A 17,731-nucleotide genomic window follows, 5' to 3' on the forward strand; every position below is an offset into this window, starting at 1 on the left:
TCTTTTCACTGTTCTCATATACTTGTTATAGGGCAGACAGGGAGAATTTTATATTCACATATCATTTCCTTTATTCTCATGACTTGCAGTTGTATTGTAAGGAGAAATTACATGCTAGTCACTGGTAAGGCTTTTAACCCTTTAAACTGATGGGTTAAAATATATGGATGTCATTTTTTGGAACATAAATCTTATTCAACCTACAGCCTAAGTCTGTGTTTGCCTTCAGAAAACGTTTATCACTTCAACTAAAAAATTTAACCTTTACAAATTTTAACGATTAGGATAATGATAGACACATACATTCTAGAAGATTAAGTTTACAGCTAAAGTAATCGTTCAATATTTCCCTTTCACTGTGCTCTAAGCCCCCTCCCCTTGAGCTCTCATCCCTTCCCCCCGCCCTAACTCTGTGGTCTTACCTCTCCTGCCCCTTGTGCCATCACCCCTCTCCCTCCCCCCTCTGTGCTTTCACCACCAAGTCAAGGTCTACGACCATATTTTTGTTCGAAGAACGCATGTGTAACTTTTCAGAGGAGTAGAAGAATCTAAACTAGACGGGCATGTGAAACAGGGAAATGAAGCAAACACTTAAGATCTTGAGATTAATGAATGCCATATAATAAAAATGTCCATAGAAACCAAAGCAATACTATATAAGTATCTTTGTGCGGACAAAAATAACAGAGTACACTCATCATGATGAATATCCTGGCCACAGCTACCGCCAGCTATTAACTAATTTCGTCATTACACTATTGCTGAATTAACTCGAGGAACTGAAAACATCCTTAGGCTAAAAACTCGTGTCATCTGATTCTCGATTAACACGGTATTCTGTCATCTGTATTTCTGCCTGTGACAAGTTTCTCCTCTGGTAATATGAATTCGTCTTATTACAAACTCACCCCCCCCCCCCCCCCCCTCCCCGCCCGATTAAAGGCGTCTTGTGTTGCAGTGGTCAGCCAAAGACCGAGCGGTTTTAATTTTAAATTTTGTTATAAATTTTTGAGTTATTAAGTCGATTTGAAATTTTTGTCTTGTCTTTAACTTTTGTCTGAAACGATACAATTGTGTACACTGTGGCATAAAACGAGCTGAAATTGTATCCACCAACACTGCCTTGCTCACAAGCCGCGTAACGTATTTATTCGAAAGAGGGTGCTTCCCCTTAATAACACCGCCCTAAATAAGAGCCACGGGTCTTCGTTTTACAACAAAAACAGCACCGATCCTTCAACAATAACTCTTCGCTTATTCAGTGACCCCAGACAAAAAAATATGTTAACAGTGCGATACTGCTCGTATTAAAATTACCTCGACAGGAGTGAAGTGGCGTTCCAGCTTTTTGTAGTCAAGTTTTGTACACAAATATTGTTTATTTGGCTTAGGCAAATGAATTCAGTTCAAGATTGTCCTCTTTACAAAACAACACTCTCGAATTGGCGAGTTTCCATGCCAAGATCGAAAGATTTAGCCAAGCGCCAAGATCCTTGTTCGAGAAAATTAGATATATCATGCCGCGTTTGATTAAAATGGTACAATAACATAAATTAAAGATAAAATAATTAAAAGATATTGATTATTGTTACCTATGCAATAAGGAGTGTGTTGGGGTGTACTCCCAGTTTTCAGTCCTGTTAAGTGTGATTAATTCAAAGTAACCTAAGACGGATTATCTAAGGATGAGGTGTGAGAGAGACACTGTATTCATGTTCTCTTGCTTCAACCTAATGACGAACGTTTAATCCGTAACTTATATTCTTTTTAGGATGACGGCCTCAGTTTCATTTCAGTAAATTTGAGTGAAAGAAAACCTCTAAAACTGGACCATCGGGCTCCTCGGTTATCATTCTTCCTCCCCAGATATTTTCCGTTGAGATTGGAGTCGTGACAATGGAAGTACCACCAGGCGCCAGTGTAATACACAGCACAGTTTGTACTGCTGGCTTTGTCATTATCTCTGTCTTTTGTGCTAAACGCCATGTTATTATGCCTAGCCAACGAATCTCCTGCTGTCCCTGAATATGAACTCACTTCAAGTCGATACTGCGCATGCTCATCACCAATGCTAAACCTGCCATATTTGGCATACACTCTAACTCCGTTCCAGTCCTCCATGTCCACTCGCAGAGAACTGGGTCTAGAGGCCGTCAGCCTGTGGATCTTGTCATTTCCCAACCAGAACTCAGCCGTCAGCTGACCAAAGCCTGATTTGTAATTGTTCCAGCCCCGATAGAAGTCCACCGATCCATCTTGTCTTCTTTGAAACACTGTCCATCCTCCTCCGTCAGTGCTCATGTCACAGTACACGGTGAAGGATCCTTTTCCGTCTGGGTTTACAGAGTACACTCCACTCTGTGTATGGCCTGATTTTAATAGATCAGAGCAATCTGATAAAACAAAATTAAGACGCGTGCGTAAATGCCAATATTCATTTTCTAAACTATGTAACAATTGGAACTATTATCAAGCTAAATACAAAGCTTGATATAACGTTATAAAATAAAATAAAATAAAATAGCGTTAACGGGTAACAGTAGCCATTAAACTATCTCTGTGCAGTAGATTAATCTGGACCCTTTCAGTTAAGCAAACTTTCTGTGTGCGTCCACTGGGTGAAGTTTTCTTTGAATATTATTTTTTCGGCATCAAAATAACAAACAAAACAACTCGCCATGAAATCACCCCCAAAAAAATAACCATGATTTAGGCAGAAGTTTTAAACAGAGCACATATGTACTGACACTCACTGTCGTTTCTTTTTTTTTTTTTTTTGTATTTGTTTAGCCTGTTTGTTACAGTGATTTTCTTCTTTCTTTCTTTTTTTCGTTTGTTTTTGCTGTTGTGGTCTTTGTTGTTATTGTTGTTGTTGTTGTGGTGGTCTATTTTTCCTCACCAAATACAAGCGTTGCTTCTTTTGCATCAAAATTACAAACTCGCTGTGCGATTTTTGCAGCAAAGTTTGATTTTAAATCGCTTGTGTTTTAAGCCATTGACGATCTCTGCTACGATTATACATCGATTTCTCTCCGAATGTGATTCCGATTTGCCGAAATTATGGGTGCTTCTGACGAGAACATAAAAAGCGGCCAGGTCTCATTTGGGTTTTTAAGGACAAATTTTTGTGATAAGATCTCTTGCGCGAAGGGGGACTTGGAGGGGGTGGGTTTTAATCAGTTGTACGTAAACTCATTGGTAGCTTATGCAGGGCATTTAAAATCACCGCAAAAGTTTTTGCCAGGGTAGAAAAATCATCTGTGTAAAAAAACCCTCAAATATGTGACGTGGGCGTATTTTCTCTGAAAGTCACTGAATGAGATCCCTACTTTTTAAGTCTCATGGTGAGATTCCAAAATCCTATCTATATGGAAACAAAGGAAAACCTATAAAACAATGTTCGACAGATTTTCGATATTCCCAAAAGAGAAACATCGGCGTAACATCGAGTCAAGTTGAGAATTGTGATGACATTTTCGCGTTGTTATCTTCAGTAAGTCTAAAGTCTTAGGGGATTTTATTCCAGTCAACTTGCGCTCTCTACCCAAAAAGTCTTTTGATAGAAAAATCCATGCACTTTTATTAGAATTTGACTAAACAATGAAAATGACTATCCCTCTAAAAAATGATTATTGATAAAATAACTGCCGGATTTTAGGAACCAAAATAACACTAGAATAAGCCTCTGTTATTGTAAATCACCTATCTATGGTATTTTCCTATATTGTATTGTATAATTATATTGTACGTATTGTATAAATTTCTTTTCCTATATTATATTGATTTCTAATTTTCTTTTCCTTTTTCTGCTTTTGAAAGTCTTGGTGTATTTTGCTTTCACCCGAATCCATTTGCTTCGCTACCTTCGGGTGGGAACTGTACTGTACTTCAACTTCTTGTTAGTATTATAATCAAGGATTGATTGATTGTAAAATACGAAGCGTTTTCGTGATAACGTCAAATTTATCATCACATAACGAAATTTATGTATTACGTTCGGCACATGAAAGGTACGGTGTATAAATCGAATTAGCCCTAGTGTCATATTACGCTGCAAGCACTCGCGTACCTTGAGATTTTCCGTGCCTAATTCACATCCCCTAAAATAATCCAATTCAGTTTTGCTTAAGTGGTCCATTTTTTTAATAATTACACTAGAAATACGTGACTCGCAAAACCTCGCGAAGCGGGGGCTGGGTGGAAAGCCCTCTTTACTCGTATTGTAGCATCAAACGAGGAGATTAAGAGGCGCATAAGAATTTTTTTTTGATGAGCATGGTGTTTTCGTAGTTCCACGGGCTAGTTTGCGGTTGAAAATCTATTTTTGACGCGACGTAATGTACAACGGGCGTGCAGCGCTGTCGTGTTCGATGAATTTATTTCCCACGGAAAATTATTGACCGCGGCCACAAAACGTGTAATTTCTTTAATGCACTCTTCCACAAAAAAGATTTCTAAAAGAAAGGGAAAAGATTCTGGAGAGATAGTTCTGTGTCCAGTGAATATTGATGAACATTGCAGTTGAAATTTGATCATGCACGCATATTTTTTTCCATGTATGCAAATTTTGCTCCAGACAACGCCAGACAGTCTGACGTCATTGTGCGGACACCTTCAAAGATATAAACATATATAGACATATATAAATATATTTTTCGCTCGAATGGCCGGCTCGGCCCGACAAATTTATTAACCTCGCTACGCTCGGGCCTTCGGCCCTCGCTTCGCGAGGAACAATTCGGATTCCATCCAGACAGCTTTAACCGCAATAATTCTTCTCAACTGAAAGAGCGTTTTCCCTCCATAAAAATTAGATATCTCATTCGTTACTTCCTTTGGCCACGGATGTAGAAATATAGCCCTCCTTATCGTCTTCGCCGTATCCGTGTGTAAAAAGAAAAGATATTAGCCACCGATCAATTCTACATGTGAGCTTCACTATGTGATTGTCGACTAGTAAACAGCCCTATGTAGCTGACAGGCGATTGAACGCTACAAAGCAGAATACAGCTGTTTCGACAAAGGTTGTTAAAACAACATCTTAAAAGCGCACGCGACAATATCGAAAGGTAGTCTGGGAAATACCCAAAAAGTTTCAATAAAAGCTCAGAATCCATAATGCCTCCTGAGACTTGATGGCGGGCAATATGGATTCCAATCTCGTACCCAGAGTCTTCAGGCTTTTTGGTCAGCGGAGCAACGCCGGGAAGACTCTGGGGACATCGAATTTTATTACGGCAGGATTTCTGCGGTAAAACAATGGAAACCGTTACGGAACAGCCAATCAAAAAAATTGAATTTTTTCAATGTCCCCAGAGTCTTCCCGGCGTTGCCCCGCTGACCAAAAAGCCTGAAGACTCTGGGTACGAGATTGTATGGATTCTGACTACCTTTCGGCATTGTCGCGTACGCTTTTACGCTTTTTTTTTTTTCGACAACCAGTTTCTCCAAACAGCTGTATACGTAGCACCCGTATCTATCTCCATTAGTTAACAATGGAGTCGATATTTCCAATCTTAAGAGCGGTGCCACCTTTGATACTATGCGCATGTGCTGCGTATTTCGGTAAGGCCGAGAAACTCTGATAATTCAAAAGTATTTTTGCGCGGTATATGACTATGCATGTAAATTAAAGATCTAAGCAAGGACTGTTGAAATCCAAAAAGGAAATTGGCCGCATTGACCTCGCATTTTGTAGTAGAGATTATTAAGCTGCAGTTTTGAAAACAAAAAATGCCAAATATTGTCATGTGCTTTAAATTTTCTAAATTTCTTTATGGATATCAATATCTCATGCGCTAGTCTGTTATTCCCGCATAGTCACAGTGTGCAAAAATACCTTTGTATTAGGAGCCACCGTCCTTACGCACCTTTTTAGGGCTTCTGAACCTCAACATCGGTCACAGTTTTTTGAGGTGGAGGTTATGGAGAGCACAAAATCACGGTATTTGACAGGCGATTGAAAGCTGACAAAACACGATATATGTACCAACCTTTGCTATTTACATTACAACAGTTGTCCTACTGTCCAATTAACTCACACATGTACTCACCTTTAGATTGAACATCAACGTCGGTCACAGTTTCCACAGCTAACACTCCAGCACTCCTTACGACGCAAATGTAATTCCCTTCGTCCTCGTTTCTAATGTCTCTTATAACTAAAGCGCCATTTATCTGCTGGTGACTCCGTCCAACTGGCAGTTGTGCTCCTTGTCGTTTCCAGCTGATGACTGGCTGTGGATCACCAGTGGCGCTACAGTTCAATGTCAAAGAGCCACCAACAAATGCAACAACTTTAGCAGGTGGCTTAATAGTGAGGCGAGGAAGGGAGACTACTACTAAAAGAGTTTTCTGTACAGCGCTTCCTAACAGGTTAGTCGCAGTGCAGAAATAATCAGCCGAATCAGCTTTGCGAACATCAAAAAGTTTTAAAACGCTGTGATTACTCTGCACCCTCTCTTGAGGCAGCTGACCAAATGACTTGCTCCACATCACAACTGGTTTAGGATGACCAGTCACGTGACAGGTTGGAAGAGTGGCGTTCCTTCCTTCAATGACGTGTAATGGTCCCGGATGAAGTGAAACAAAAGGACGGACTGCAACAAAGTAGAGATATTCCATAATTAGCACGTGTCAAATAAATCATATACATGTAATGTTGGCAAAAGGTCAATGATGAATTATACCTGGGGGTTATGGTCCAAGCTTTCAGGCAAATAGAAAAGGTCTCTTAAGCTTGAAGAAAGGTTCATAAACATCAGAGTTCAGACCGCAGCCGGTTCATGATTTTTTTCATTTGTGAATATTATTGTCTCATGTCATATGAAAGGATCGAAATGCGCCATTAAGCACGGTGCTACTTACATTGATACAACGCCAGTCGACACCATCGACTGATGAAGACCAGCTGTCTTGCGGTCGTGACATTGCGATCAACACCTTTGCTACACAATCGTGAGAAAAAATGATAAATTTTCTTGTGTTATTATCAAACTTTTATTACCAGCATTTCAATCGCCTTAGCTGCTGAACAATTTCTAGTGAGGATGAGAGTTCAGTTGCTATGGTGCGTTAAAGAATACATAATCATTATGTTTCCAAACGCGAAAACGAAGCTGGACGAGGCTCAATAAAGTCTAGTAGCTAGCAATTGCTAAACTAAATGTTAAACACAGATTCTAATAGTAATTCAGTGCGCTAGAAAAATTAACTATTTCCATTAGTAAATGGTTTAGAAAAGAGGCATGTTGTATTGCCAGTAGTTTTACGATAACTAATCGTCATCTCAGTGGTAAATGTGACTGTAAACTGTCAGGCCAGGACCTTTTAGCGTGAACGTATCTTTTTTTATTTTATTTTTTTTTTTTTAGACAAAAATGAAATACAATTTTTGGTAAAACCATCAATTTCCTTAGCGCCCCCTCTATAACTAAAAATGAATTTCAGTTTTGCACAGTCGCTGTGCCTGATTACGTTCTTCTATTTTGTGGTTTCGGCCTCTTCGTATTGACGTGCAGGTGGAAATTTGCTCATTTGTTAATCAAGCAAAGTTAAAAGACCTACCATTAACTTCTAATTGAGCCACTGCCAGAGCTTTTCCCATGATGTTTTCCGCCGAACATTGATAAACACCAGAGTCACTTCCTTTTACATTCCGTAAACCCAATCTTCCTGCTGAAACCGCTGACTGGCTTATTTCGGACTGACTGTTCAATTTACTCCACACTACAGCAGGCTCAGGATTACCACTGGCTGAACACTGAAAGGAGGCTGACCCGCCTTCATTGACAGTCAACTTTGTGGGAGAAACAGCAACAGTAGGAGCTGAAATTGATTCCCCAGGTTCTCCTTTAGCTCCCGGCATACCTGCGGATCCCATGTCTCCTTTAGGTCCCACTTCTCCCTGAGGCCCCACAGGTCCCATGATGCCTTGCTTACCACTCTTTCCCGGCGATCCCATGATTCCTTGATCTCCTTTATTTCCGGATTTTCCTTTCTGCCCTCTTCGTCCCCGGGCTCCTTTTTGTCCCCTTGATCCAGGTGGACCGGGAGTACCTGGGGGACCGAACGGACACGTGGCACTCTTTGATTGACAGAGACGCTGTCTCAACTCGGATAAAAGTTTCACTTCTTTATTCATTGTCTCCACAGTGTTTTTCGATTTCGTAGTGTTTCTAATCACTTCGGTATTTCTCCTGTTTCTATCTGGCTTATAGAGCTGAAGTTCTAGAATGATATAAGGAGAGATAACAAGATGCAGTATTTTTAAGGATTGTTGTCATATGAGTCGCTATTCCACCAACTCTCATTGCCTACCTTAGGGTCACCCAAAGATTCATTTCGCCTTAATGGCCTCTGTAATTCGGAGGAAAATCTTAAGTCACCCTTTGAGGAAATCTCAGTCTGCTCAAAATTTCGTAACACTAGAAATCTAATAGCTAGTTTCGTTTTCGGAGGCGCAAATATCTCGTTAAAAATGCGAAACAAGGTCAGCTTCCATTTTCGTAAAGCAAACAACAACTTGTAAATTCTGGAAACTGAATATTCCCTTTCCTAAAACTTTCTGCAAGTTAAATTTTTAGATAAAGTATCCGAAAAAAACACCGTATTAGCTTACACAAATAGGGGTCCCGGGTTAAAACGGGACACAATTCAAAATATCTAGGAACCAAAGAATAGTTGTCATGTATTTGCTTAAATCGGTAGTAGGGTGCGACCGACTACTGCGCGGCTCTAGTGCGGGAAAGGAAAAAGGGAGGAAATGCTGCTGAAGATGAGAGCAGTTCTGTCGGTTGTCACTCTATCCTGATTCCCTTCCACTCATAAACTTTCTTTAACCCTGCATTCTGTCTTCTCTAGGCAGGAGCGATTCCTCAGTGTTTATTAGTTCAAGAGGTTAAAGTTTTTATGTTAGAAATTTTGAAAAAAGATACTTCTAAATTTTGGCAATTTAGAGTATTTTACTGTAAAACATTCGGTTTTCTCTTAATATTTTTCTCTTAAATCAACCGAGAGGCGCGAAGCGTTGAACTCATGGATACTCACGAGCGAAGCAAGTGAACCTCGTGAGCGTCCAGATCGTAGTTTCGTTTGAAGACAACGCGCACTCGAATGACAAACAAACGCAATAAATATGACTATTCTCATTGGTAGATTGATTCTTTCTTATTAATTAACGCAAGGCGAAAGCTTACGTTCGATAGGTTTTTACAGTCTTCGTAACAACACTATATTGACGTATTTCGAATAAGGAACTTTTTTATATTTCACCAAGAAGAATAATTATTGGGCAGCTTTTAGCAAAGTTGTGATTTTTGTTTTTTTTGTTTTTTTTGGACTGATTCTAGAACTTGACCTAATCCCCGTCTGTTTTCTTTGTCACAGCAGACAGAAAGCAAGACATCAACACGCAAATATTTTGTACATTCCTTTGTTTAGGCCTGAATTTTAATTCGTGTTTTCCTTTTGCAGACGATCAAACCACTTTTTGAAAATCACTATTTCTCAGTAAGCTTTCTCAAAATGGCAGTATTGAACCAGTCTTTGCGTAAGCAAGAAATCTTAGTACATTTAGCGCTACACATTTTAACTGTTGAATATGATGGGCCCGTGCAAATTCGTAAGGTACCGATCTGGTACCGATCACAAATAAAATCTACTCAGTAATTCTTCATGCAGTTCCTTTGATGGAAGATTGCTCTAACGTACATTTAAGAGTGTTGATGAAATCCCAAAAGGTCATCATTTAAATGAAAGCTGATGAGATGAGCACTTCTGTACTTTCTTCCTATGGTGATGCTAATTTTGCTGTTCAAGCTAGTAAAAGGGTGGTTCTGACATGCAGTTTAACTATTCAAATACAAGCTTTAAATAATCATGAGCGGCAGAGGTAGAGACTTACTGAATGTTTGAGTCCCCAAAAACTGCTTTAAGGTACGGCAAGGACACAGTGAGAACATTCAACTTAACACTGACTAAGAATGCGCCCAGATCCCGCTGCACTGTTTACTGTGCTGTGCTAAACAGTTTTCAGATTTGAATTTGTGGATTGAATCCAAAAGGAAAGCTTTCAATAGAACTAAACCATGACGCTATTTCTTTTACAGAGATTCTCAGTACTGAGCACAAACTTACCAGGGACATTCCTTGTTGTCTTTGCGTGCTTTGGTTCGCTTGTCGGCGGCTTATTCTCTGCGACGGCGTTTTCAAGAGCATTTAATCTCTCCTTCTGTTCGTTCAACTCCAATTCTACTCTCAAAAATCCGGCGCAGTACAACATGATTGACAAAATAGAAATAGCGGAAGCAAATGAAGGCGATTTCTGCTTTTGAGCGGTCATTTTGGACAATTTCAGCAATACTCAGTTCTGGAGGCGAGGGTGTTTGTTGTCTCAAGGGCAAGGCAAATATCACGAGTATGGACAACTTGCCAAGTTTTCTGCTATTTTCATTACTTATCGTGTCTTAATGCTGGGCAAAGTTCAAGCGTGTTTTGGCACAGCTCTGATAAGTATGGTTTTCACGTGTAATCTGTAGAGAAAGTCTGTGAAGGATCAAATCCTATTAATTTCAGCAGTTGCCTGACTGTTGCCAGTAACAAATTTTGCATTTTCAAGAACAGAACTGGCGTAACTTCAGGTGGGACTTTAAGTGGTAACTTCAAGTTTTTTTTCTTTTGTTTTGTTCTACTAGTTAATTGCACGTTATTCGCCAGTAAGCTGCACGTGGCAGTGACCAACTCGAAAGCCTAAGCTCCTTTGGTCACTGCGCACATTTTACTTTTCATATTTATGTAATTTAATGTTGCCTTTATGTTACTTTCGTGATGTATTCTAATTTCCTTTTGTGGAAAACTCTTGAAATAGTGCATAATAAATAAAAAATGGACAGGGGAGCTTTGTTGCGGATGAAGGATTTTAGGAAGTGAGGTGCCCACATAATTCAACCAATTCAGTGTTCAACCTCCTCCTTCATGTACCAATGTTTTTAATAATAATAATAATAATAAGAAGAAGAAGAAGAAGAAGAATAATAATAATAATAATAATAATAATAATGACGACGATGATGATGATGATGATGATGATGATAATGATAATGATAATGATAATGATAATGATAATGATAATGATAATGATAATGATAATGATAATAATAATAATAATAATAATAATAATAATAATAATAATAGTAATAATAATAATAATAATAATAATAATAATAATAATAATAATAATAATAATAATAATGGGAGTCATTTTCATATCCACAAGTTATACTGTTGTTATCTTGGTAACCTTATGTCGGTCGAGAAAGCGACCATCACTTTTTCACCAATGACAAGGCATTTGTTTGATGCCATCATCGTTGTTTCACCGGATAAAGAGTGGCAGTTGCCAGCCACCTTGAGTCGACAGCGTCGATCATCTGATTATCCCAGTTTGAACTCAAGACGCACTCGTCGAAAATTTATTTTAAACAATCGGCAAGATTTCTGCACAGCCCCGTCATAATTATGTATACATTTTGCGACTGAAACCTTATTCATTATTGTCGTTTTTGGAAGAGGGTTAGTATGAGAGTGGTGCGTGTACTGGGCTGTGCGGAACTCTCCTGAAATATACCAGGGTTCCTTTTTCTTGATAATCCTTGTATGATAACTTGTCATGCCGCAAATTGTTTTACGAAACACATTGAACAGGTTGCACAAAGAATTGCCACCGATTGAGAAAAATTGAAAGTTTAAAACATGTTCATCGGGCCAGTAGGTCAGTCAAATCAATTAAATCAAATCAAATCTTCCCTTGTGGACGCAATCTCGTACCCAGAGTCCTCAGGCTTTTTGGTCAGCGGGGCGGCGCCAGGAGAGACTCTGGGATAATGGAAAAAATATAATTTTTTTGATTGGTCGTCTGCATAACAATGGAAGACCGACAGGAAGTCCGTTGGTCATTTGCGGAAGTTAACCAAACCGGAAACCCCCCGAACCAACTTCCCTGTTTTGGAAATGTCAAACTCGGAGCGTTGTAATTTTTATGTGTGTGTCACGGGTTTTTTTTTCTATCGCCTCCATTTACCCCTAGCTTAAAGCACACCAAAAATTAGAAACACTCCAATTCAAAGACGGGTTTTGATTTATGTCATTGTCAGTGCAACAATTTCTAGCCGACGAAACATCAGTCGTTTTAGCGTGGGAAGTTGCACTACTGCCATACGATGGTAAAACACGGCAAAATGCAAGCAGCTACTTACCTTGTTGTGGATGAAAATTTGGAGATGAAGAGATCTGTTGTGGAGAGAAGTCCATCTCAGGTTGCCGTTTCCCCTTCGGTTTTGCCGCAAGGGAAACGCTGAAGACATCTCCACGATGATCAAACGCCGCACACGAGAGCAAAAGTTTCACTTTTTTTCAGTCACGGCCCATCTTGCCAAAGCTAGCTAACCACTCGGAAAAAAAATTCCCTTTTAGAGGCGGAGGTAATGTATTTTATTTTCAGCATTATAATGGTGTGTGGAACATTTTCGCAAATGTTGAGAGATTTTGTTTTGAGTGTAAGCGTTAAAAAGTGTGAAAGGCCGTTGTTTTATAGGTTACCTTAAGATGAAAGTTAAGTCTCAAATGTAATAGCCAGTACATACAGATTTACAGTAGAGGGGCAGTTGAGAGTAAAGACTTGTTGTCTGCTACTTACAACCATCTTCTCTGCAAGAAAGTCAACACATTGTGACAGTGAAGTAGCCACCCAACTTGACCTGTTAAAGAACAGGTGTAGATAATACTGAAGAAAGCTGGTCGTCCAAATGCAGATATACTTTAAAAATATTTACATTTATTTATTTCCCAACGTACAGAGACAAACAAATAAAAGAAAAGTATAAGTGGAGAGGAGGCTAAGAAACCATGGGGCTTATGAATGTTAAGCCTCCTCAATCTTAAAATACAAAAGTTATAATATTGCTTGGAGTGTTTATATAACCAAACATATAATGCACTCTGACTTTAAAATTAAGATGGCAAAAATTTAAAGATAAAGATAGTTTAATTGTACTCTGTTAAAGGCTGTACATCAACATGTAAGTAAAAATGATCTAACTTTTGTAAACTGTTCCTTTTTCCCCTTCATCTGATCACGACAAAAACATGCAAAAACTCATTGAAGAAGGATGAGACAAGGAAACCGTGGGTTCCCTTGCAGACAGATATTCCTGTTGAGATTTCCAAAGCAATTATGCTATTGCAAAGTGTGAAATCATGCCTAAAGTACCAGTTGTTGGAAAAAAATAGATGAGCAGTGCTGTGACCCTCTGTGTTATGTCATAAGGAAGAACACGAAGTCTTCCCTTGAAGGGTTCAATTGGGACACAATTATTATTGAGGAGATACAGGAGGTCTCTGCTCGATTTCATTCTACTGCAAGTGTACCTATTGTACATGAACAAGGGAGCTAAGTACCCCCCGTTTGTGTGACATATAACCAGATGATGTTCGCACAGCCTCGTACAGAAAGTGACCACTTTCATCATATATCCTTGGTATCAAACACTCCACTTGTAATTGGGAGATTAACTAACGTAATTATTTTGGCAACCCTTTCTATCATTTCTTCATGTAATTATTAAAACAAGTTTAACACAAAGGACACTAAAATCAATTACCCACCTTAAAAAAGTTTCCCTTTTTAATATTACTCATTTAAACAACAAAAATATTAAATATTTTCCACAATGATGATAATAATAACAATCATTATTATTATTATTATTATTATTATTATTATTATTATTATTATTATTATTATTATTATTATTATTGTTATTAAGGAGAGGGCGCGGTCCAGCCGCTTGGGGTTGGTGAAGTAATACAGAGGATAATTGGGAAGTGGGTGATGAGAGTAACACAACCCAATGCAAAGCAAGCGGCTCACTGCAGGTGTGCGCAGGCCATAAAAGTGGGAGTGAGGCTGTTATTCATTCATGCAATGCACAATATTTTTGACGCCAATGGAACAGACGCTGTTCTTCTTGTTGACGCCTCTAATGCCCTAAACAGTTCTGCTGCAGATTTTTGGTCAATGCAGCTCATTAGACTTGGCCCAGTCCCACCAAACATTATGCAATATGCTGGATGACCTAGATTGTGGCATGATAGACCATTAGAGTCCAGGAAGGGCTTGAACTAAGAGTCAATAGTTTTTTGATTTTTAGGTCTTTAAGCTAACATTATTGTCAAGGGACAACAAATTCCCACAAGCACTGGGTAATTTACACAGTTCATTACTTTTGACAGGGTGTCCAGCAAAGGTCTCAACAACACTGTGCCAATCATTCAGGATATTGGGGAGTTTGACAATAATAATTATCTGTTGTCAACACGAGAGCAGCAAGATCAGAGAAGAGATTATATTATACTATTCAGCAAAGCGTTGGTTGAGTACTTCCCTTGCCTGAAGTTAATAATAATTAAAAGTGTGATACCAAATCAGATCACCATCCAGTACTGAAAAGAAATGGCAAATCCTTCAGAAATTATCAATTTACCAGTTGTACCCTTTAATCAAAATAAATTAGGTAATGTGTGTCAGTACCTGAGCTATCTGACTCAGCTCTTAGTTAAAGAGTACACTTCACAACCAAATGAAGTTGGGCCCCACCAATTTATGTAAATTAATAATATAAACACAAATTCCCCAATCTATTGACCCCTTCCCTGTGCTTCCTATAGTACACACCCAAAAATATGAGAACTCACACAAGATAGTTTTAATTTTACCCTGATTAAATGTACAAGGAGGAGTACTGAGGAGATTAAATACATGGTATAGAAATTGACTAAGTGAAATATCATAGTCAGGATATCGACAGTCTCTCAACAATCACATTATAACTAATTTACTGATGAGAGGTGATGACCACTCCCTATACAGTTCTCATGTAAATACTCTGTGGTTAGGCAGAAATGTAAACAAACCTCAACACAACTCACTGTCCTTATTTTCATAGCCTGTGCCAGAAAAAACTTTGGTACTATGTAGTATTGGGATTTGAATTGAATAAACCAAACATGCATTGGAATGCATTTAAAACACTGTTAAATAATAATTACTATTTCATTTTATTTCTAGATATATAGTATACCTGGGAGCAACTCTACAGCACTAAAACCATACAAGATGTGAGCACTCTCTATCAGATTCGTCAGAAGTTTAGTCTGAAATGTCAGCCGTCTCCTCTCCCTAACCCACAGGCGGCGCGTCCCCTGTGGGTTAGGGAGAAGAGACGGCTGACATTTCAGACTATCAGAAGCTTGGCAAAAGGAATGTCTATCCAGAAAGAAAAACTTCAAAGCTTCTCATGACATGACATTCAGGACAGATGTATAAAAATGTGCCGATGTTTAAATTGTGCTATCTTGCAATTGAACAGATATAACATTCTAATTATATACACTTTAAGAAAAGCGTGCACACAATTCATTCTATTGCAATTAAAAAAGGGGCAAAAAAAAACTTTACAACAGTAAATATCAAGAGGTGATTTAAATTGTCAAATGATAACTTACACTATGTGTTCATTGAAGCAATAATTTATATTGAGATGATTATAGCCAACTCGGCGCTACGCGCCTCGTTGGCTATCTATCATCTCATATCCAACGCGCGCTCGTGGAATAATTGTTAAATAGGACATAACTTAAACAAATCCCATTTGGACATAAACTGTGGAGGGAAGGGAACGGTAATTTAAACATAAATTCAACACACAGTCAGCTGCACAGTTCTGTGAGAGGAGAAGTGATGGTTCCTTTTTATTTATAAGTATAAAAAGTAATAAAGAAATAATTAAGTTATTTACTTGTCTGTGTGTTGTAGCAATGTCGAATCAAGTCCACCGTTCGCTCGCTCTTACAGGATAAAAAATCCAGTTGCTTTGATCCGCTCTTACGGGAAAAAAATCCAGTTCCTTCGATCGCATGTAAGAATCAACTTTGGCTTTCTCGAACACTTTCAAGGCCCGATAAAACCTTCAGGCCCGAAAACATCAACACGACTGCCATTTTGGGGCATTTGACTTCCGTTTTAATCGTAAGCATGCGCACAAAGACCGGAATCCCACGTTTTCTGGGATAAGAAATTCCATTATCCCAGAGTCTCTCCTGGCGCCGCCCCGCTGACCAAAAAGCCTGAGGACTCTGGGTACGAGATTGTTGTGGACGGGATTAGAAGATTTCAAAAAGATAACTCAAATTATCATGTTTCTGTCGGTATTTAATAAAGTTTAGTTTCCTTTTACAAAGATGCGATTGAATCACGCGCTACCTATACTCACACTGTCATTTGAAGAACACCAACAAAACGTAATAATTGTTACAGTGTAATCATATCAAATTACAGTAAATTATTCATTACAATTTTAAACAAAACATAAGATGAGAAAAATATCATTTTTTCTGCAATATTATTTCATAACTAATATTTACATTCTTAGATAAACACGAAGGAATCCAAGACAGGCATTTTCCCTCTCGTCCTCATGAAAGTTAGGAACGCTGACCCAATGAAATACTCAATCTCTTATCAGTATAATACCAGAAAGACTGCGTCGTGTTACCAAGCAACGTCTCTGATATACATCGCGGGCTCTCCCAACAGCTGTACCATACGTCGTTGCATTCACTGCATTCTGCAGTTATTTCCAATGTCCTCAGCGTATTGATCAGAGATAAATTTTCTTAGATTTTCCACGTCCAGCCGGAGCTGCTGTACACCGTTTATCTTGGCTTGTATCGCATCAACGTTGTCTGAAGATTCGTTACTTTCATTTTCTTCTTCGTTTGTTGATGTAGCTGGAAACGGCAATCACAGGAAAAGCAAGGATATTTATCGACGACACAAGTTCACTGATTTCATGAGGCCGCGCGGCATTTTATGAAAGCCACTAGCTTTCCCGCTAGCTTTTCCCTGTTTTGTTGTTGTTGTTGATTTTAATTTTTTTGGCTATTACGTTTATTCCATTAAATGATTCGGAAACACAAAAGGTTTTTGTTTTGGTTCACTCCTGGGGCACAATTGTTCAAAGGCCAGATAACTTTATCCGCTGGATAAGGCACTATTCAGCGTCTAAAATATACTTCACGATAAACGTTGTCCAAGGTTTTTGTACACTCGCAAACTTAACTGTGGTTAGGGTGTGCATATTCGCTTGTACAAGAGGAAATACTGAAATCTTTGCACAAATCGAAACTGACGGATAGTGACTTATCCACAGGATAAAGTTATCCGGCCTTTGAACAACTGGAGCCTCAGAAGTGATGACATTGAAAGCTACACCCAACACCAAATATATTTGTGTCAGATCGGAGAAAGAAGACAAACAGCTTTATGTTTAGTTTCGATTGAAATCTGTGAATATTAGGGAAATCGCGGAGCTCTGTACGGCACGCAGCGTAAAGTGCCCACAAATTTTACTCAATACATTAGTGGATTGGTGTTAGTGCTTTTGATTTAAAATAGACTTGACCCTAAGTCAGGTCCCACTTTTGTGAAAATAGGCTTTAACTATATTTATGTCACGTTCAATGCATTCTGAAGTTTAGGAGGAGGTATTTTTAAAAAATTGTAACTCAGTCAAAATTTGACAGAAAACAAAAGTTAAACATTTAAATTGTTATTGACAGATGGAACTTCAATGTGTAAAAAATTCAAGCTGTTTGAGCAAGGAATGACGTTTTG

General features: G+C 38.6%; 4 protein-coding genes across 5 annotated transcripts in view; all 4 read right to left on the reverse strand.

Annotated features, from left to right (window-relative positions):
• LOC146453777 (uncharacterized) overlaps nucleotides 1–17,731 on the reverse strand; it is a 104,678-nt gene that overhangs the window by 48,213 nt on the left and 38,734 nt on the right. The window lies entirely within an intron of this gene.
• The window catches only part of LOC146453783 (uncharacterized), an 89,970-nt gene that overhangs the window by 11,141 nt on the left and 61,098 nt on the right, over nucleotides 1–17,731 (reverse strand). The window lies entirely within an intron of this gene.
• On the reverse strand, nucleotides 935–10,613 carry LOC146453785 (uncharacterized). The gene is made up of 4 exons (XM_085096183.1): nucleotides 10,138–10,613; nucleotides 7,567–8,229; nucleotides 6,054–6,599; nucleotides 935–2,393 (listed from the first exon to the last, which is right to left on the reverse strand). Exons 1-4 carry the CDS (start codon nucleotides 10,340–10,342, stop codon nucleotides 1,768–1,770), a joined length of 2,040 nt encoding a protein of 679 aa, XP_084952309.1. The 5' UTR covers nucleotides 10,343–10,613; the 3' UTR covers nucleotides 935–1,767.
• Nucleotides 16,247–17,731, reverse strand: part of LOC146453786 (centrosomal protein of 85 kDa-like) — a 49,399-nt gene continuing 47,914 nt past the window's right edge. For both annotated transcript variants that reach the window (XM_085096223.1, XM_085096224.1), the window contains one exon: nucleotides 16,247–16,845. Coding sequence is in view for 1 of the 2 variants with exons in the window: in XM_085096224.1 (XP_084952350.1) it covers nucleotides 16,673–16,845 (173 nt within the window). In the remaining variant the exon portion in view is untranslated. The remainder of the gene's footprint in view (nucleotides 16,846–17,731) is intronic.

The sequence above is a fragment of the Pavona decussata genome, unplaced genomic scaffold (assembly GCF_977016875.1).
Source record: "Pavona decussata unplaced genomic scaffold, jaPavDecu1.1 SCAFFOLD_322, whole genome shotgun sequence".
NCBI classification, from domain to species: Eukaryota; Metazoa; Cnidaria; class Anthozoa; order Scleractinia; family Agariciidae; genus Pavona; species Pavona decussata.

What these genes read in the sequence shown, in the direction of transcription:
- LOC146453785 (XM_085096183.1), bottom strand. Translation starts at nt 10,342, where the DNA reads ATGACCGCTCAAAAGCAGAAATCGCCTTCATTTGCTTCCGCTATTTCT. An exon ending in GGCTCAATTAGAAGTTAATG is followed by an intron (nt 6,600 to 7,566) that starts GTAGGTCTTTTA and finishes ACTTTGTTGCAG; the next exon opens with TCCGTCCTTTTGTTTCACTT. An exon ending in CGTTGATGTTCAATCTAAAG is followed by an intron (nt 2,394 to 6,053) that starts GTGAGTACATGT and finishes TTGTTTTATCAG; the next exon opens with ATTGCTCTGATCTATTAAAA.